The following is a 21,358-nucleotide window of genomic DNA, read 5'->3' as shown; positions in this document are numbered from 1 at the left end:
ATCAATTACCTGTGATTCATTTTGCGTTGAACACAATTTCACAGCATCCCTGTTCTGAGGCACAAAAAACTTAAAACCCGAGGCACGTTGTGTTCAATGCTCTTTTCATACACCTCTGTATTATTTTAGCTCTATCAAACATTTCCTCAGAATTCAGAGTTAATTTTATTTTACCGAGTAACTTCTGTTAAAAAACCCCAGAAATTCCACTTTTAATTTTAAGCTTTTTGTTTTTCTCAAACATACACACTCAAAGTTCGATGTGGATGAACCAAAAGCAGACATAATGATCCTTTAAAAGATACAATTTAAAACACTAATCTTTCCATATATACATTCACTATATTTTGGTTCTGATATGTTAATATTACTTTTTTTTAGTAGCGCTGTTAAAAGACCAACAAAGAAATATTAGTGGAGAATTTGAAAGTGGTGGTGCGTGGTTTACTTATTTTTTTTGGTTTTGAGTGGTTAGAGTGTAGAAGTCTTAAAATAAGCAAAAAACCAAAAGAGGAAAATAAAAGTGAAAATACAAAAGCAGAGCGTGTTTGGAAAGATTATGAGCTCTTCATTCTTGGAACTCAAGTATGAAGCAGAGAAACGGTACAAACAATTAAACCATTCAAGCATTATTTATTTATTTTCTGACAATCTGAAATTCATACAAATATATAAATTCAAATGGGAAAAAATACAAGAATTTAACCATATTTACACTCCACCTGTATCTCCTTGCTAGCAAATAGTCCTTGCGATTATTGATTATTGGATCGATAATCACAAAACCCAATTTGACAACTGCTGAGCTGCATTGGTTTCAGCTCTCAGTGTTAAACAGATCTACTGTGGAAGGAATCGTCACTGTGTCCCGTTTCAGTGCCTGCTCTGGCCGATCTGAGGGCTCATCTCAAGCAGCCAGTCGATGGTCTCCCCCAGGAATCTCATGTTGTAGTGGGAAGCTATGTTTCGAAACACTGCGGTCTGCTCAGAGAAGCTCTTTAAAAGGAAAAAGATCAGTGTCAATAGGACTCATTATACACTTTTCAGAACTGATTCAAATAGTTAAATATGTCAGAGATCGGAAACCTTGGCTGAGAAGGTCAGGTCAAAGTTTCCGGCACACGCACAGTAAAGGGGCATGTTGGCTTCTTTCACCCCTTTGCATTTGGTGCAAACCTAAAAATCATATTTATGTTGTCAAAACAATTCAAATGAGAAATGAGTCAAACACACAGACGCTTTACTGGCTCAACAGTTTGGGGAGCTTGAGTGCTTTGATTCTAACATGGTATGTTATAACAGGCCCCCAAGCAGTTTTTATGTCAAAGTGCCACACTTTTCCAATCTCATGTTTCTAGAGTTTTCAAACCATTTTAAGCCAAAGGACAAGCAGAGAAAAGGTCAGCAGAAATGTATAAAAGACATTCAGATTCACACTTTCAATATGGTGCCTGCAAAAACCAGACAGCGAGGAAGAGAGAGGGGCCAGATGGATGAAGGAATGGTTGGATAATGAACAAACAGATGAATAGATAAAGCAAACAGATGACAAACAGATGAATAGGTAGCCGAACAGAGGATTGCAAGAGTGGAGGAAAAGGGAAAAAGACACCTGGGTGGCTGGAGAACAGTATGAATTGATAAATAATGGATGGATGGAAGGATACACAGATGGAAAGATAGATGATTAAAAAAAATGGGCAAACAAATGACTGATGGACAAACTAGTCATGGACGAATAAGTGATTAAGGGATGGATGAACGGACAAACAGGTAAAGTAATAGATGGATATAACATTTACATCATGGTAAAAAGAACACAGTTTGGAAATACTAATATTTTTTCCATGCTCCACTTCCTTTTTCAACATTTATCCAAACCTTGAAAAAGTCAAATTATAGATACTAAATCTACTTTCATTGAAAACTGGATTACAGACAGACAGATATTTTATCTGTCCCCAGGGTAACCTTTTATTCAAATTAATTATTAAGGAATTATATTTATATTACCAAGAATACCACTAATGGGGCTCCTAATATAACATAAAAACTAGAATTTTATTTTTAAAAAAAAGTCCAGTCAGAGATGAGCTGATGCTGCTTGATTTGACATGTTCAACTCACCAGATCCTGCAGAGTGTAGCTCATAAGTTTCTTCTGCAGAGCATCCACCAGGGCTGTCTCAATAGACTCAGTTTCATATTGCATTTGGCAATTTGAGCAGAACCATTGAGGTAAGACCGACCCATCCTAAGATCAGAACAAAGTTCTTTCAGACATTCGTCTCCCCAGCTGTAAATGCTGTTACAAATCTATAATTTGCCAGTACGTACCTGTGCCACAGTCGGGTCCTTGCAGAGGTCGAGGTCCCGACAGAAGTTGCAGTGGTGACAGATGACTTCTGGCAGTATGTAGGAGTTACAGGGGTCACGAAACTGGGCCTCCTCCGAAAACTCTCCGACATCCACGAGACGCAGGAGGTCTCTCTTTAGTTTGTTCACCTGATTCACGATGTTGGCATCAAGTGAAAGGACCTGAAGATGTAAAAGACAGAGAAAAAGGTCAATAAATGGGTCATCGGTTGCATTTCTAATTATTCAGTAATAAATGAGAGCAAAGCTCCCTCAGATTTTCTATTTGAAAATTGCAGTTTTCAGGCTTAATTTTTCAAGTTTTATTATGTTAGTTGTCAAATCATTCTGGATATTTTAGCATAATGTGGGTAGGGAAGTGTTTCAAACAGGTATTTTACTGCTTTTCTAACATCTAGACTAAAACAGGTTATTTTACCAATTGAAACACACTATAAAAACTGGTCTTGATAATCAGATTGTAATCATTGACACTTCTTTTGTTTATTTAAAAAAAGTGAGAGTTTGCAGGAACTACATCAAAAATTAAAACTGGTCTTCAGGATAAAATACCATGCGAAACTGACCTTAGTTTTAGTTAACATTTTCTTTGGAAAACCTCCACAGAAAACTAAAACACTAAAATAAGAGTTTTAGTGTGGCACACAAAGATAAAGGACACTATCTAAATAAAATAACATGTACAAATCTTCTCATTCTTAAGAAGTGCAGAATTCTTATGTCTTAGACCATGAAAAATAAAATGGGAGAAAAAAAAAATCCATTCAAGTGTCACTTTTAAAGTCCTGGGAATCCCGTGAAAGAAGTTTTCAAAGAAATGTCTGCACTGCAGACATCGTGGTACTCAGCCCACCTGACAGACGTATTTGACGAACTCCAGCGCCGGATTGTTGAGCGGCAGGTGTGAGCCGGGCAGGACAGGAAACATCTCTGAGGTCTGAGTTACATTCCTGGTCCCAGTCACCTTTTTCTGGATCTTCTGGGTGATGGTGAAAATGTTCTGCGTCAGCTCGCTGGCCACATACTCCTGGGAGAAGGAGATCATTCCTGAAGGAAAGGAAATGAGTATAAGAGGCATCTTGATAAATTAATCAAGTCTTTAGTAACTGAAGCTGCCTCCTGAACGGACTCTTACCAGGAAGCGCACTCAAGTCCCCGACTGCCTGCTGGGAAGCCTGGCTGCCTGCGCGCCTCTTGACTGGCGTTGCTCCAGGAGCATTACGTCTCAGCTCCTCTTTCATGCTGTGGTAAACTGCAGCTATGTAGGCTGGGATGGGAAGGGAGAATTACTAAAATAGATTAAAAGTTGAAGAGGGAACATGTTTATATGTGTAGATGTTTGTTTTCGTTTTACCAGACACAATCATGAGGAAGTATTTCTGACAGGAGGCTGTTTGGGGGAGATAATGCATGACATTCCAGTTGCTCTCAATCAGCTCTTCAACCTCATCAGTCTCTGCATCGCCATCATCTTCTTCAGCATCATCCTCATCTTCATCTTCACTGCCCTCCTCATCTTCCTCTCCTTGTTTTCTTTTCTTCTGTTTGGCTCCTTCCTAAAAAAAATATTTAAAAAACAACACATCATTGTTAACCATGTCCAAGATCATGACGTTTAAGCTCATGAAGTGCAAAACTTTGCTGTTGTAAAAAATAGTGACCAAACTCAAAACTCAAAACTCCTTCCGATCAGTGAGCAGACAACAACACTCTTTGTTGTGGAAGTTGTTACGGAAAGAAGACAAAGTACACAGTATTTTCTACACATAAAGATCAACTAAACATTGATACTGGAGAGCTAACTTTGGGTCATTTTGCTCCTTCACCATCTTTTATTTTTGCAGGTTTAGACTTTAACGCTACACTTTTAATAATACAAAAGAAGGACATGAGTTTGCCCTTTTAAAATGAATATGTCCATGAATTTTATACTTAGAGAGGCTTATATATATATTCATCTAGTGTTTAATTGACAATTTTTTCATTTAAGGTATTTGAATGTGTGATGTTTAAGATACTTGGAAGACTTTCCTGAGTACTGAACAGGAATGGCTTTGGAAAGAAAAAGAATCAAAGTCATTAATCCCCCTTTCCTGGTTAATAGGATAAGAAATTAAATTAATTTCATAAAAGGTTTCATGAAAGTGTGCTAAGGTCTGAATTACAATAAAACAAAGTTACATGAATATCTCACCTCTCCGTACAAGATGCTGGAAGGCAGTTTTCCCTTCACACCGCCATAGTTAGACGGGTCCATCCACAACAGGAATTCCCAACAACGTGAGAAGGAGATGGACAGAGAGTGGAAGATTTCTCTCGAATGTATGCTAGAAGAGAAGCAGATTGACAAAGATTTCCATTGCTTAAAGACAGAGATTAAGAAACAAAAATATCCAACCTTTAAATAAGTTTTTGCACTTCTAGTTATTGAGAAGATATTACAATTGAGTATTAAGAGGTTTCTTCCAGTTAAAGGAGAGTTTTTCTTTCCATCATCGCTCAGTGTGCAAGGCATTACTGCAAAGCTAATGAGCAAGCAATTCTTCTTGACCCATCTTGATAATATACTGTAAAAACCCATTAAATGAATGTCTGACCTTTTGGTGATATATTCCACATAGGCGATAGCATCGTCTATCCTTCGTTTCTTTGTGCACAAGATGATCCTGTTGAAGTTCCCGTACACCACAGTTGACCCCAGACGTTTGAACTCTGCAACCAGTCTGACAGCAGGAAGACAAGGATGAAGATTAAAAGCACAAAAAAAGGACAGAAGAAGCCAAATAACATGTTTATGATGGCATATCTTTATTATGGTTAATATGTTTCTTCTTTAAATTCCCTGCCTAAATGTTCATGAGTATTTCACAGGTAGTTGTGCTAATACAGGCTGGCAGGGACAGTTATTAGATTTCTGCCGAGGCTCTTCTGTGTGACGTTTGGATGATTTCCAAGTGATTATGAAGGTTTATGGAAGTGCCTGTTGATTTCTTCCTGTTTTCCAAAAACATACATTTTAACTTTATTAGCTTCTCTTAATTGCCCTCATATGAATGAATGTGTGCATAGTTAGCTGCCTTGGTTTGACTCTGTGTTGTCCAATGACAGACTAGAAACCTCTGCCATTTGCACAATGCAACAAACCAACAAGGATTAAATTAACATAGAATATGAATGACAACATGTAGGACTATATTAGTTGATAAAACAACATGAAAGTATACATAAATAAGGTCGAGCAAATATTTTAGACATCTTTTGATCCTTTTGAAGCCTGGTTTTTGATCATAAATAGACAGATATGTCTGGGATTTGTTTTCGTAATTTGAGACCAAATTAATGTCTCATTAGGTGGCAAAACTGCTGTGAGACTTACTGCAGAAACACCTTCTTCATCATGTTGTGCAGGGTGCGATGCAGCGCCGGGTCATAGAGCAGCGAACTCGGAGAGCGCAGCCAGCGGTAGAAATGCATCACCTGGTTGTCTGCATACACGTTGTGGTACTGTGTGATCTCCCTCACCCACCCGACCACCATGCTCTTTAAGATCCTGCACAGAAAACATGAAGACCACAGTGAGGGAAAACAACTCAAACTTTTTGCCACCCTGACTCAGACCACATCCCAGACGTTTACGCACCTGAAGGTGTTGGAGCAGAGCGCCGTCTCGTCGTAGCTAGCGAGAGCGCTGGCGCCCTGGTTTCCTGACATCATGTCCTCCAGTGAGGCCTGCTGGATCACATCAAAACTGACGCCCAGACTGGCTCCGCCCTCCATGTCGTTGACGTGCTGCGACTGGAGGATTGTGTTCACCGCCAGGCTCTGGAGGTCCAACTCCACACATGCTGATGGAAAGAAGCAAGTAGACAAAAAGTTAGCAGAAATAAAAGGCTTAAAAGCATTCCCGTCCATTCCTGTGAAAGCGCAGATGTTTGTGTACCTGTAGAGTAACATCCCTGAGAGTTTATCTCCACAGAACCCTTCTCATCGTTTTCCATGACCAAACGACTGTCGTCAGCCTCTTTTCCTCCAAGGTCCGGTCTCGCTGTGGGAGAAAGCCACAGCAGGTGGTTGTGTTTCCGCAGATGTCTCGCTAGGAACAAGTCTGAGCCGAAGATCGACACATCCTGAGGCAGGTTCCCCACAGGAAGGTGGTAATATCTAAAACCAGGAGCCATTATTTCATTATCTACAAAGTGTGCAAGAGAAATATAAAATAAATGGTGAAACAGTTCGAGTTATTAATACCTGGCCATGTCAAAAGCCTGCGACAGGCAGCTGTCCAGGTTGAGGTAATGGCGGATCATGCGCCGGGCTCCGTGCCGCTGCCAGTCCAGCACATTGTAGTTGATCTCGTCCACAACGTGTACTGGAACCACTGGAAACTCCTCAAGCACAGGCATCCCTGCTGCCAGTCGCTGCAGTTCCCAGTTAGACTGCACAGCAATGAGGGTGGGTCCCCGTCGCTCGTCCTGGAAAAATCACACAAAGAAACCTGTAAGTCCCTTAACATCAACATATTAATGAACAGCTAAATGTTTCAGCTTCTGATTGGGATGGATGAAATGTTCCGGCAAAGAAAATAGATTCAGAATTGCTGAAGTACTAGTCATAAATTTTATTTTTTCCAGGTGAAAGTCCAAGGTAAAGTCTCTGAAACAATCAAAAGTAAGCCATCAGATAATATTGGGAAATTGTTCCAAATCAATCCATGAATTTCTGTAACTCTTAAGGAAAACAGTGTTTTGTGAAAGCAAGTTACGTTATTGGATCTTTAAATTTGTACCGAAGCAAATTCCATCTTATAAACAACATTTTTACTTTGAAAAACCAGTAAATACAGAAACAAATAGTGATTATTTTTGTCCACATTGCAACCTGTGGCTTACATGTCAGCTTCCTGTCATTACTACTGACATGAAGTAACGATTTTCAACAAGACTCAAGTCTCACATCTGTATGGCACAAGTCTACACTTTTTTCTTGTTGTGACTCAAGTTTGAGTCACCACCTCTGGTACGAGTTTTTTTAGATTTTTCTTATTAAATAAAGAGACGAAAACAGTTGTGTTGTTAAGAGTTTCTCTGCAAAACTTAGGGTGACTTTTTAAACACTGAACACTTGAAGACAGAATTTGTGAAATTCTTATATTTGAGATGGCTAGAATGTTTCTGATTTTAGCACTGAGCCTATTTAATAAAACAAACAGTTTTATTAATGTACATATTATTAGTGCATTTTACCTTGTAGTTTAGCAGGATGCGCTGCAAAGCTCGGGATACAGCCTTGATGTCATTTTCAGCTCGAACCTCGAAGGTGTGTTTTTCTGGAGGCAGAAGCTCCTCTGACGTCTTCTCCAGGAGGGCGGTGCGCTCGGCTGTGTAGACATTACTCAGGTTGGGCATCTGGTTACTTCTGACCTGAAAACACAAATTTGCAGCAAAACGTAAGACTTTACTAAATGTAACCAAGAACAACGCTATGGAGTATTAGCAGCAGAAGTAAAAGTAAAAATAATAACTGAGGTATAAAAAAAAACATCAATCTGCAGCTGATGTGGCTGTTTGAGAAACTTTCAGATCTGTGTGACAACTAGAAGAATCATGTTGTTCTTACTGTGTCCAGGATGAAAACGCTGGCTTTGCGCTGAGAGGGGATGAAGAGGCCAAACAGAGCCTTCTGGCCTTGGCTGTGATGGTACAGGTACATGTGGCGAACGCTTCCTGAGAGCAACGCAAACACAACAGTGATGAATAAAACTGGCAATTAGATTAAAAATAAAACAAGATTATACAATCTGCCCTATAAATCAGATAAATAGATAGATAAATAAATAAATAAAAACATTATGATGATCTCTGCAAAATCCTGTTGGTGATTCAGGGGTTACTAACATCTAAAAACTCACACGACCCCCTTCACCAAACATCACTTTAATATTTGGTGGCATCTTCAAACAGAACCTACCAGGTTCCAGGTAGCTGAACTGGGCCAGAGATCTCATATCCAGATGCTCCAGATCGAAGGAGTCAGTCTCCCTGCCAGCCAGATCCCTCACAATGTGCTTGTTTACCATACACACACATCCCAGTTGCACCAGCGCACGGAACAGCAGGGGGACCTGACACGAAGATGAGGAGCAGAATCTGTGTTACGTTCTGGTTTCATAGAAAAATCAGTAGGAATTTGCAGTTTAGGAGGGAGGAGACTTTAAAGTCTGTTGAGAACCACATGAACAAGAAACCTGTGTTTCGTAGACTCCTTCAATGTCCGGTGCAGAGAGGTCAGCGTTGATCTCATTGATGTGGTTCTGATACATGTCCTCTGGCACTGAGTACTCATACAGGTAGTACACAATGTTGGAGCGAGGCAGCATGCGGTTCACCTAAAGATGCAGATGATTTTCTAACTGACCTTCACATTGCAACTTGTTTTTTTTGTTTTTTTTTTAATCTTTTTGCAGCATCTAGAAATAACTAAAACATGTGATAATGCAAACCTTCCTGTACGCGACTCCTCCTTCGTCCTGTTTTGGGACTTTCTGGTTGACGTAGAAGACGCGAGGGATGTTGAGCTTCATGCAGTGAAGATCGTTTCCAATCACTGCCCACAGCTTATACAGACCAGGGTGGTTGGTCTCTGCAATCTGACATACATCATCTCACATTTAGTAATAATGTCACTGAAATTACTGTTCTTTGCAAGGGATTGACAGGCATGAAGCAGCAGTAAAGCTGTAAACTTTGATTTATTTATTTGCCATGTGACATCACCAAATGTGCCCAATTGCAAATTTGAGACTGTAAGAAAAGGTGATTTTTCTCCACCTGCACAATCTGCCACGGCATGTCGAGGATGCTGCGCGCTGTCCGCCGCAGGAAGTTTCCCAGCCCAGTGCTGGGGCCACCTCTAATGACTCCTCCTCCGACCGGTTGTGGTTCTCCATCCAGCAGCTTCCTTCTCTTCTTCTTCTCCTTCCTTTGCCTCAGCTGCAGCTCCCACTTTTTCTTGTGATAGCGCAGCCACACCAGTCGCTCCTCCTGGGTTGTTAATAAAACAAGAAGCAAAAAGCAGACGCAAATTAGACGAAAGTAGAAAAAATTAACGCTGTTCCATTTAAAATGAACAGAAGATAAATTCTAGGTGTCCTACCCGCGTTTTTCCCATTGGAGGTGGAGGTCCCAGGATTTCCCTCCAGGACTGTGTGAGCTCCACATCTTGGGACTCCACCTGGCTGTCCTCTCCTTGCGAAGCCCGCTTCCTCTTGGTGCTGATGAGGATAGCGGGCTGCAGGGGTCGAGGTGCCGCCCCAAAGTCCTCCATGTCTGCAGCTTGGCCAGCCTCCAGGGGCTGATGGCCAATCTGTGAGACAGGTAGAAAAAAATCACTCGTGGAGAAACGTGTGCACGTAATATTTACCCAGATGAAGCAGCTTGTGTTTAAAGTTTCAGAAGTATCTTGCTGAAGCTACCTGTCTCTTGCCCTCACTGGTGAACAGTTCGCTGATTTTCTTTTGCTTGTAGATGTCGTTTTTCTCCAGGAGTTTCTTGTGGAGCCAGTCAGGATGCCTCACTCTGGGAACTGGATTCTTCACCTTGTAATTAACAGAGGTAATTAAAATTGATCTTTGGATAAATTTAAGACATGTTTAATGAGTTGTTCATTTCGGAAAAATGACTTACTTGCTGCAGCGCTGCAGGGATGGTGATAATTTTTTGGATTGCACTACCCAACCTCTCGATGTAATAGCTCCAATCGAGGATCTGGAAATGAGTACATAAAATATTAAATGTCAACGAGCAGAACTTACAGAACTTAGGCAAGAAACCGAGGGAGATTTTAGGCTTTTAACGAAAAATGATTGTAGGACTCACAGTGCGGATGTCCAAGTCATGCAGGCTGGGCATCTTCAGCCACTTCCGGAGGAAATGTTTCTTCACGCTGGGCTCAGCCTGGAAGATGGCCAGAGGAATGGCCCTGAAGGGGAAATGTGGAGATGGTGTCTAATAGAGTTGAGCTCAGATCTTTTACTTATGGGAGAACAGACTGTCATCCACGGGGAGTTTTAAAAAACAGCTTTTCACTTTTTGTAGTGAAGGAAAAATGTATTTGGTGATAGAGCAAAATATTCAAAATCTTACAACAATATGCAACAACAGATTAAGGGATACAAATACTTTTGCAAGGCACTTTTAACAAATCAATCCTGATACAAGTGCGATTCTTCATATTCTAGCCACTATAAACTAAAGTCATACTGTATCCAGACACTCTTAGGTGTACAGAAGTATTTCATGATGATGTTACTTCTGCATGGTGTCATGAACAAAGCAGCTGTGTTCCTGCCCCACCTTTCTGTGACTGGGGAACCTTCTGGTTTCCGAGAGATGACATAGCGACAGCTCAGACCAGCATCTTTCACCATCTGGTCTCCCAGGAACTCGGCCAGCCTCTTGGCCGTGCTGATGGACGTGGACTTCTGCTCGCCGTACTCCTCCAGCTTCTTGGACATCGAGCGGTTCTCTGAGATCAGGTCGAACAGCTCCGCATCCGGCATGTTGGCAGCCTGCAAAGAAAAATGGTGACGTCAGCGTGATCCTGATCTACCCTGATCCAAAACGCTTGACTGCATGCGTCCACCTTGCTGTAAAGCACGTCCAGCCAGTAGTCGGCCACCTTGGCCACTGATGCGTAGACCTCCTCCAGAGTGGTCCCTTTGAGGAATGCCTCAAACACAGAGGACTGAAAAATCTTAATGAGCTGAAGCTCTCCTCTCCTCTTCACTTCAAAGCCTTTGAGCTCAGCTAATGAGCCGTCCTCGTTAAACACGGCATACCTAAGCAAGAAGCAGAGGAGCCTTTAACAAAACAAATTAAATTTCAAAGAAGAAAATAACCCCAAAAATTATGTCTAGCTTACCTCTTCTTCAGCTTCTTCCCTTCCTCTTTGGAGGCGGGCAGAATCATTGCCAGATACGGTCCGTCCACCTCGAAGAAGATGCTGTTCTCTGACCGGGTGTTGTAAGTGAGCGCCGTTGGGTCAACCAGCTCGTGGTACTGATCATTGGTGAATCCCTCCTTCACCAGGATGTTGAGCATGGCCCCCGGGTAAGAGATGGTCACTTTAGGTTTTTTATCATTGCTGGTTTTTACCACAAAGTTCTCAGGGAAGGTGTTGGGGAGGACACACCAGATTCCGTCAGTGTCCAGCTCCAGAGGCCTCCTGGGTTGCACACAAAATGAGAAAAATAGCGACAATGAGCATTTTTCAACAGCTACTTTCTGACAAACCCATGTAAATCTTTAAACAACATAATGAAGTTCTCATATAACAGGACAAAAGTGTAAAAAATAGATATTTTTAGTGACTATCTACATGGTCAATCAAAATACATAATTTTAAAGATTTTATAGTTTTGCACACTCAAGCTGTAATCAGTGGCAAATTTTTAAAATTAAACCAGGACGGAGCAGAATAGTTTGTAGACTGGCAGGTATTTATATAATTTTCATTAAGGCCACATTTATTAATTAAAATAGATTGTTTTTAATTGGTCTGTATAATTTTCTGATATCATTTTCTAAATTTTAAGAGTCACGTTTTCATAATCTGTAAGTGGAAAATTATCATAATTAACAAAAATGAAGTATTCCCCTGTGCGCAATTAACCTAAATAATGTATTTCACTTAGTGCTAAAGTTCATAAAATAAATTGACTTTTTAATAATATTCCAACTTATTGAATGGGTCTGTACATTTCCAGTAAACCTTAAAAGACGAGAACTAACGAGTTCCTCTGCTTCTGAGAATAAACAGGATTTTTGACAGTACAGCCAAAAGAGTGGGAATGTTTACAACTATTTGCATATTTAAATGAAGGACTGTGGGTGGAGGGGTCTGGTATTTTCTCATTTCGTAGTTCTATGTTGATTAGGTTGTACAAAACAAATGTAGTTGGAGGAAACGTGATTGAATAATTTCATGGATTTTGCTTTTTTCTGCATATCACATTTTTCCATTCTCAGTGTGCGCCACACTTTAGTACAAAAATCTACAGGATCATGTTTTACACAAATCACTCACCCTATTTGTTCGATAAGTTCTCTGGCCTGAGTTATGATGTTGGCTCCAGTGAAGCACACGATGCCAGCCATCTCCATGGAGTACCAGCGCGCCCTGAGACAGAGACAGCATCAGGCCTGCACCTCTGCCTCAAGCTGCAGCAGCAAAAATCACAGCTCATAGCAGCAGCAGTGGATGTTTTACTGCTTGCCTACCCTTTTCTCATGACGTAGCCGTAGAAAGAGTTAAGAATACATTTATGGGCCAGCTGAAGAGACTCGTACAGGATCTCCATGTTTTTGCAGCGCTTCACCTCAGCAGCATCTCCATTGTCCTGAGCTGTTGACAGCTTCTTCTTCCACACCTGTAGTAAAAGAAAAGGACAAGTTTTAGTAAACAATACTAATTAACAACATAAGCTTTATTTATTTATTTTTTAAAATACAGAACATACTTTGTGAAGTCCTTTGAATTCATAACGGCGATCCCTGAAAGCTCTGACTGTGTCGACGTAGAAGGAGTTTTCTCTCTGACATATGGTGGTAACTCGCTCCTCAAGCCGCGTGACGTGAGTCTTCTTGTAGGCCTTCTTGCAATAATCTGAAACAAAAGCAGATTTCAGGTATTAATGCTTCTTAAAACCAAAGTTTACCTCAAGTGAGCCCCCAGCAGACCCTACCTGCCAGCCGTTTCTTCTCGTGTTTGGCCTGCTCCTCCCGGTTCAGAGTGTGGAACGCCCGAGGAGGGCCGTTGGGGAAGAGAGGTGGGAACTTCTCCGACTCCAGCTGCTGCTGGATGCGGTGAAACTCACTGCGGCTTGCAGGCACTGACAAGAGATGCAGGTTGTTTTTATAAGTAAATTAACCTTTTTTAAGATTCAAGAGATCTTACAGCTTTCACAATGTCAAATTAAATCACTTTTTAAGCACTCCTAAGGCAAATTTCTTATGTTTTCAGAACAATCAGGAAATATAAGAACCTGATAAACATTCTTAAACTAAAAAAAATACGTCAAGGACGGTGACTTCACTTCCCCATCATCACACAGACGTACAGTACAGACCAAAAGTTTGGACACACCTTTTAATTCAATGAGTTTCCTTTATTTTCATAACTATTGACATTGTAGATTCACACTGAAGGCATCAAAACTATGAATAACACATGTGGAAAAATGCACTAAACAAAAAAGTGTAAAACAACTGAAAATACCCCTTATATTCTAGTTTCTTCAAAGTAGCAACCTTTTGCTGTGATTACTGCTTTGCACACACTCTGCATTTTCTTGATGAGCTTCAACAGGTAGTCACCTGAAATGGTTTTCACGTCATAGGTGTGCCCTGTCAGGTTAATAAGTGGGATTTCTTGCCTTATAAATAGTCATAAAAATAAAGAAAACCCATTGAATTAGAAAGGTGTGTCCAAACTTTTGGTCTGTACTGTAAATGGTATTGTCTTAAAGATTTATGAAATTGGCAAAAAGTTAGTCTGTTGATGTATAAAACATCACAAATGATGTTCAGCTTAAACCGCAGCAATAGGAAGCTTAACGAGGTGATTATTAAGGTAGGTTGAATAGAGGTGCGTGTATACAGATTTATTTGAACTTCTGTTTCAAAGCTATGCTTCATCAACCTTTGAATTTCAAGGTTCAGCTTTGTGTTGGCCTGTAAAAAGCCCAACAAAGTACATTGAGGTTTGTGATTGTAACAAGACAACATGTGGCTGACTTACTGATTTCTCCTCTCCACTGCCAGGCCATCCTCCTCTGGCAGGTGGCCCCGGGTTTGTTAAAGTCACAGGAAGCACATGTGGCCTCATCAACCATAGCTGATGGCTAGAAGAGAAAATATATATATGAGACACTAAATCTCACCCGTTTCTACAGTAAATAGTATATTTTTAAATGTTTACCTGCAGACGGTTTGTGAGAATAATATTGGGGTACATGGCCCCGACGTCCAGATGGTAGATGAGGGGGCATTCGATCCTGTTTGGGACATCCTTCAAGGAGGTTAGCTTCTTTTTGATTTCATCACAAACCTATAAAGGCATCATAGTTTATGAGATAAAGATGAAAGTGATGAGTTATACAATAAAAATCAGAGAAAAAAAATTTAATCAGATACCTCGTTAAAGTTGGTAACTTGCTCCAGAGGAATCTTTTCTTCCTCTTCGACGGCGTGACGCATCGTCCTCTCGACTCTTTGAAGCAGAAAGTCGAAGGCAGCCGGGTTCTGTGGACACATCAAACCGGACCGTCACGTCTTGATACAAAGAACCGCTGCAGAGAGAAAAGAGGATCCAGACGCACCATCTTGAAGCGGCAGGGGATGTCGCTGCGGAAAACTCCAGACTCCAGCGCCTCCACGTGGCCTCCCACGTAAGTCTCAGAGTCCAGGACGTGGCCGTTGTCCGTCAGCTTGTTAAAGATCTGCTCCTGCTTGTTAGGGAAGACGATGTTGGCGTGGAAGGCCTGCACCATGAGCAAGGCTTCGCACAGGGTGCCTGAACCTTTACGCAGCACCTGTTCACAGGAAAAACAGGCTTTGTAAGAAACAGATACTCATTAAAAGCTGTAGTGATTTCAGTTTATTTCCACAACAGGAAACAAGGAGAGAAACCTCATCAGGCTCCATAGGGATGATGGTGCACAGGGCGAAGATGAAGGGGTGAACATATTTCATGTAGAGGTAGTATGTGGCCACAGCGTCTGACACAGAGTAGGTTGCTAAGGTCTGATATAGACATACAAGAAAAAATCTTAACATCCAAATGCCTTTTTAAAAAGCAATTAAAGTAAACCAATCCGTTTCCGTACCTGAGGTTCCTCAGTGGCCATTCGGCACATCTCCTCTGGGTCCAGCTCCACCGGGTCATAGCCCAGTTTAGCCTTGGCTGCTGCCTTCAGGTTGTGACTTCCCACAGGCAAGTAGCTGTCCCTTTTTACCCACCTGATACAGAAAAGTAGCAGAACGGAAACATGACGAACCCATCCCTCAACCTTAACATTTTATGAGTGTCAGGATTGTTCCTACCTGAGGCAGTCCATGTGGATGGCCTGGCTGGATTTATACTCTCCCTGGTTGTCCTTCTGGAAACCGATTTCCCTGTGCATGCTCAGTCCATGGAGCGCCGCGCGAGTCTCAACAAAAGGCCTACAGAGAAAAAAAAACTAACTGCTTATATGATGGTTTTGCATATTTCTTAAAATTAATCATAAAATTTAAGTGTAATGCAAATCCTCGCTTCAGTCTGGTGGAGGTTAGATGTAAACATAAACCGGCTCACCAGTCAAAAAAGTCTCCGTTGTAGGTGACAAAGATGTTCGGCTTTGTTTCTTGAACGTGATCAAACCACCTCTGGATGAGAGCAGCCTGCAACCAGAGTCATTTAACAAGTTATTACACATCTACTGTGTATACATTTGTATTTAATCCCCTACACTCTGACACACCCAAATAAAACCCAGTGCATCAAACAGCGCTATTTGATCTCAACATGAGCTCAAATTACACAATAACAAATAACAAATTTTCCTGGACAATAAAATTGACCCAGAACTTATTGCGATAGGCAATAATATTGTCGTTTTGAAATCATTTTCAAGTAATATATTGAAAATAGCATAATAGTGCATGTTTGCCCTCTCAAAGACTAATAACCTTTAATTTCGTACAGAACACTCAACACTGGAAGATACTTTAAATATCCAAAATAAAACAGCTACTAAAAACAATAAATAAAACAGAAATAAAAACCACACACTACCTAAACCATAAATAATAAAAAACAAATGTTTATTTTTCCAACTAAAATTCACCAACCTCGTCATCCTCGTTAAAAACTGTGAAAGGTCCGTCATATTCTGGCTTGGGGGTGAACTCAAAATCCTCGATGTTCTCGGAGACAATCTCTCTATTCGTGATTAGAAAGCCCTTGAAGGAAATAAATTAGAGCTGTCAGAAACAACACCAACAACAAAAAAAAGCCAAAGCGAAGCATTGCACCAACCTGTCCGTCGATCATGTAGGAGATCATCATAATCTGATCCGTCTCTGCGTCTGGGAATTTCAGAGGAAGTTTGGTGGTTTCGATGTCGAAAGCCAGAACAACTGGGTCCTAAACACAAGCAGAGTGTAAGGCAAATGTTCTGGCAGCATACGGCTATCACTACTGTCCAACATAAATAACATCTACACACCGGGCGCTCGACCAGATCGTCTCGTCGCACAATCTCTGGTGGGAAGGCACTGCCTCGGTATCGGACGTTGTACCAGTGAGCCTTAGTAAAGCAGAACCGGTACCAATTAGAGTAAACAATTACTAACCTTTAAGACACATACATGAAAGAAACGTATCCCCACCACATGAATCTTGAGGTCGATGGACACTCGGACGTGATAAGGGACATCATACTCTCTCATGTCCACGATATTGTCCAGCTGATCGGCGATACTCTTCAACGTCCCGTCCTCATCGGCTGAAATCACGCTGCCTCCTGACAGAGCACTTTGAGAAACACGACGCCATCAGCAAAGCATCAACATGAAGCTCTCGGGACTTGCATAATGGATTATTGTTACCTTGACAACATTGATGTGTAGGCGTCGTTGGACTGCTCCCTCTCTCTGTTCTTGCGTACGGCTGGAGAAATCTCACGCTTGACTTTGACTAGATCGTCCACTGTGTTAAATGACAGCTTGATGTAGCTTCTCTTCAGTCCAACTAGATGGTTCGGCTGGGGAAACCAAGTCGTCGAGTTACATTTTTTTTCTTTTTACTATCTGAATGCTACCAAGATAAAACAGAAGCTCTCACCAGGTCCAAGTCCTCCTTTGGGAGAATTTCAAGTTTTGCCACTTTTCCTTGGAACTTCTTGGACAAATATGAGATGACCTCTCTCTCACAGTTCTGGAAATAATATACCCTTAGTGTTCTTAATATGCAGGGTTACGAGACTAACACCAAGATTACTGACAAACCTACCTTTTTAGTAGCTATGTAGAAGTAAGGCTTGAAGGGAAGAGCCACCTGCAGAGCAGAAATAAACACACAACAGTCAAAACTCTTAGCTGTTCAGCCTGACAAAATATAGATAAGCTGAGTTGTGTGAAACTTTTGCCAAATATTACTAGATGTTGATTTTTTTTAATGAGCTCACCTTGAATCTGCTCCCGTCCTCCTGGATAAAATAATAGTCCACGGCACTGATCATCCTTTTGTCTTCATCCAGAATCTCAGTCTATAAAAACACACGAGTATCACATGTTCAGTGTCTCGTATGGAGATCAATCGGATCCACTTAAGGAAGTGTGTGGACTCACAGGGTGCATGTTGATCAGCCAGCCCGTTTTCTCCCCGGGCTCCTTCATCCTGTCGAAGCCGAAGCGGGCGTCCATGTCGTCGGTGAACTGGCTGCGCTCCAGCCGCTTGAGCGCCGACATGGAGGATCCATCATCCCTGATTCAAACACGTAACAACTTTAATGTCTTGTTTTCTTTAGGAAACACCAACTTTACTAGTGTTAGTTCGCTATATTTATGGCAGACAACTTTAGCGAAACTTACTGGTTTTCTTGGTTTGCTCCACTTTGGCCCCTGTCCGATTTGTATCGTCCGCTGTTCTGCAAAACCATCTTGTGTCGTTTTGTCTTTGGCAGTAAACAACGCAAGTTATCAGCTAAACCCTAAATCCCGACGTATAAACAACGTTTGTCACATTGGAAAACATATGCGGTAGTTTTAAACGACAGCTTTCTTTCTTCCTCTGTTTAAGCTGCTGTGACACCATTTAGGTTTTCTTCTTTTGGCGCGTTCGTGCAGTTGCCGCGAGAGCGGAGGAGAAACAACAAAGATCCTTTATTTAAAGAAAGATGATACACGTCGAACACATCCTATGCGCCGGTGTGATTAAAGTTTATTTATTACAAAATTCTGTAGTATATAATGGAATAAAATAGATTTACTATCTTTAATATTAATGCTGCGACGTCATAATTTGGCAGAGCAGAACAAGTGTATAAAAATAGGATGGAAAATCATGAGATCAACCAGATTCTTAGTAGGAGTACGCTCGCGTAGCATCTGTTGGTCAGATTGAACACTTCAACAGTGAGACGTGTTGTATATATAAACGATCTTTGTAGGATTGGGAGGAGCTTAAGGCTTCTCTCCACGGGACTGCTTTACTATCCCTGTCGGGGGAAGGAGGAGCTGGCCGGGGCGGACAGAGGAGGACACACCACTGACTGTTGGTAGGTGACATTCACGTCGGCATCTGGCTTGGGAAATGATAAACCTGTGGCTAGCGGGTTTCGCTGAGAGGCCCCTTATTTCTCCCCACCCAGTTAAACAAAAATGATTTATTTTCGGTAAAAAAAATAAAAAAAAAAACAATAAAAACGTGTCAAAGTTTGATAAATGTATGCTAATAAACTATGATTTTCATATCAGTTACCTACCGTAATATTTCGCGAAACTAGCAGCTAGCACAATTGCTTACTTTTTTGTTGCAGTGAAAGAAAATTATCAAAATGTACAGCTATATATGACTGATCACTTTGTAACCATATAATTTCACCTTTAATATTAGCACTGTTATCATGTTGAATAATAGACATTTGTGGTGCTGATGTTAAGCTCATAATTCGACAAAGAAAGACTCAGATTGCGGATATAATCATAAATCAGCCCGCAGATGACAAGACACAGGAGTCTGACATGTTGTGTATTTCTGTCTGTTGAGGTCGGCGTTTAGCTAAACTCATAATTTATTCTGTTTAATTGAAGGGTAACATTACTGAATTTAAATGTTAACTAACAAAATGTACAGGAACTAGTCGCTGTTTTGCTTCGTTAAGACCTTTATTGTCACTTAGAAATTACATGTGTTTATAGAAAACATCCTCATGTGATGCCGATACTAACAGGGAGGGTAAACACCTTCTTGTATTATATAAGGATCGCAACACTCGTTGCAATTGTTTTTTAAATTGCTGTAATTCATTTAAAATATATTTATTTATGTTTTAACTTAGACCATCCAAGTCATAATAACCACAGTTTGTGTGATCTCCATTCTCCTCTCAGAGTTGACCTTTGGCCCACTTTGAGCAGCCACGCTTAGCTCTCATGTCAGCTGTTTAGAGCAGCATGTTTACTGGACCTGCATGGTTGGGAAATGTCTCCTTTCAGATCCTGCTGCCATTCAGGGACACATACCCCTCACTGATGAACAGGGAAGAGGCTACAGCTTTTCATTAACACTCATGCTCACATGATTTGGATTAATATGAGCCAGAAACCTCTGAGTTCCTGACTCCTTATCGCTTCTGATTAGGGTCCTAAACAGAAGCCAATACGGCTAGAAAAAAACAAGTTTTCTCAGTTCACTGAAGTCTAAGACAAGGACATAAAGCACGACTGATTCTGCATGTCTGTGACAATTTTCATAACCATAATTCATTTTATTGGGAGTGAATATAGACACACAGCTGAAACCTGAGCTGCACATACACTGTTTAGGGACTCATATATAGGTCTGGCTTAAAAATAAAATCTCAGATTTTTTTCATACTTGCTTCAATTTCCAGTTTTAATCGATTTTTTCCTCACTTACTTTTCAGGAAAATAAATTACAAATGACAGAAAATATCTTCAAAAGGCGGCTCCTGTGAATTAGGGATGGAGACTTAGGGATAGACTATGACGATTCATGTTTAGTTACGGCAATACAGTCAAAATATTATCAGATTAGAGATGCGGTTTTACCAGAAAAAGCATCTTAAAAGTACAAGTAAACAGTTACTTCAATGAGAAAAAAATCATTGAATGATCAATTCAGTGTGTGTGGTTCTTTCTTCAGACTGACAATACATTTTTTATAAAAAATGAAGTATTTTTATAAACTATTATCTATAAAACTTTTGTCAAAGTCATGTCTTGTTATTTTAGTGTTGGAGTTCTCATGAAATTATGACTTTATTCTCTTAGTTTAAAAAAATAACAATGAAAACATGTTGGGCTGGCCTAATACAGTATTTTGAAGTAGAGTTCACCTTCAAATAACCACATAAATAGAAACTGTGAAATGAGCTTCTCAACAAGATTGGCATTCTGACTCTCTGAATATGCAAACCTAAGGACTGCATTGGTGAAAATAAAAATCCAGATAAAAAAAAAGTCTGAAAAAACAAAAAAATTGATTAATTGTTAAAATTGAGCATAAAATCTTTTCCTTTCATTTTTCACAGAGCAAATCAGACTAAACCTTTCCTCTCATTTGATTATCTCCATCTTGTTCTCCTTACAGCCTCAGGAGGATGTCTTTAAATGTTCCTGCTTCCAGCTTTGGCAGTCATCTGGATATTAATATTACTATGGATAAATAAAACCACAACAGCAATGATGCCTGGGACAAATAAGAAATCAGATGAGGAGGACGTCTTCACTGCATTGAGGAGCTCCCTTTCAGGCCAACGTTCGATATCTGCTCCCAAATCCAAATCCAGCAGTGAGTCTGCAGATGTTTCAGCCAAAAGAGCAGTACGGGATCCTCTGCAGGCCTCCCATAAGGTAAATTCAGGGCAGCCGCTGCAGACCACCCAGGAACCCGCAAGAACCGTCAGACCGATGCTGAGCCCAAGGGCTAGAGAGCGTCTGAAGTTCTTCCTCGGAGCATCCGAGGATAATTCCTCAGATGACGAAGTTCTGGTGACAAAACCTCCAAGTGGTGCATATCAACCTGCGGCTTCTGCTCCAAAATCTGCCGCTGAGTTGGCGCCTGCTGATGTGTTACCGCCCAGCTCTTCAGTGCTGAAGTAAGAGTTTGTTAAAGTCGATCCAGTTCCCACTATCAGGGCTCAGCTATGTTACTTTCTAAAGTTTCTGACTAACCTCTAGTAACAGGATAGACTTCCA

At 40.8% G+C, this 21,358-nt stretch overlaps 2 protein-coding genes across 3 annotated transcripts in view; one reads left to right on the top strand and one right to left on the bottom strand.

Moving 5' to 3' along the window:
• Nucleotides 1-613: 613 nt before the first annotated feature.
• pole (polymerase (DNA directed), epsilon) lies at nt 614-18,297 on the bottom strand. Its single transcript, XM_032577977.1, has 48 exons — nt 18,008-18,297; nt 17,765-17,900; nt 17,602-17,682; nt 17,427-17,471; nt 17,259-17,351; nt 17,024-17,178; nt 16,805-16,949; nt 16,642-16,722; nt 16,452-16,559; nt 16,265-16,375; nt 15,729-15,814; nt 15,476-15,595; nt 15,259-15,391; nt 15,062-15,175; nt 14,752-14,964; nt 14,567-14,674; nt 14,352-14,480; nt 14,172-14,274; nt 13,117-13,263; nt 12,892-13,037; nt 12,653-12,801; nt 12,459-12,551; nt 11,295-11,597; nt 11,016-11,211; nt 10,727-10,941; nt 10,250-10,352; nt 10,058-10,138; nt 9,847-9,969; nt 9,528-9,737; nt 9,203-9,415; nt 8,875-9,021; nt 8,620-8,760; nt 8,343-8,496; nt 7,992-8,098; nt 7,619-7,795; nt 6,624-6,847; nt 6,316-6,536; nt 6,016-6,220; nt 5,752-5,925; nt 4,973-5,098; nt 4,570-4,702; nt 3,730-3,931; nt 3,511-3,642; nt 3,229-3,422; nt 2,337-2,537; nt 2,128-2,253; nt 1,087-1,176; nt 614-996 (listed from the first exon to the last, which is right to left on the bottom strand). The coding sequence occupies exons 1-48, from the start codon at nt 18,073-18,075 to the stop codon at nt 874-876; spliced, it is 6,885 nt and encodes a 2,294-aa protein (XP_032433868.1). The 5' UTR covers nt 18,076-18,297; the 3' UTR covers nt 614-873.
• Nucleotides 18,298-18,628: 331 nt separating this feature from the next.
• The window catches only part of acacb (acetyl-CoA carboxylase beta), a 28,804-nt gene continuing 26,074 nt past the window's right edge, over nt 18,629-21,358 (top strand). For both annotated transcript variants that reach the window (XM_032577970.1, XM_032577969.1), the window contains exons 1-2: nt 18,629-18,693; nt 20,751-21,258. In XM_032577970.1, the coding sequence (XP_032433861.1) occupies nt 20,771-21,258 (488 nt within the window). In that variant the 5' untranslated portion in view covers nt 18,629-18,693; nt 20,751-20,770. The remainder of the gene's footprint in view (nt 18,694-20,750; nt 21,259-21,358) is intronic.

The sequence above is a fragment of the Xiphophorus hellerii genome, chromosome 12, assembly GCF_003331165.1.
Source record: "Xiphophorus hellerii strain 12219 chromosome 12, Xiphophorus_hellerii-4.1, whole genome shotgun sequence".
Lineage (NCBI taxonomy): Eukaryota > Metazoa > Chordata > Actinopteri > Cyprinodontiformes > Poeciliidae > Xiphophorus > Xiphophorus hellerii.
The sequence above is the reverse complement of the archived record's forward strand: the minus strand, read 5'-3'. Positions and strand labels throughout refer to the sequence as shown.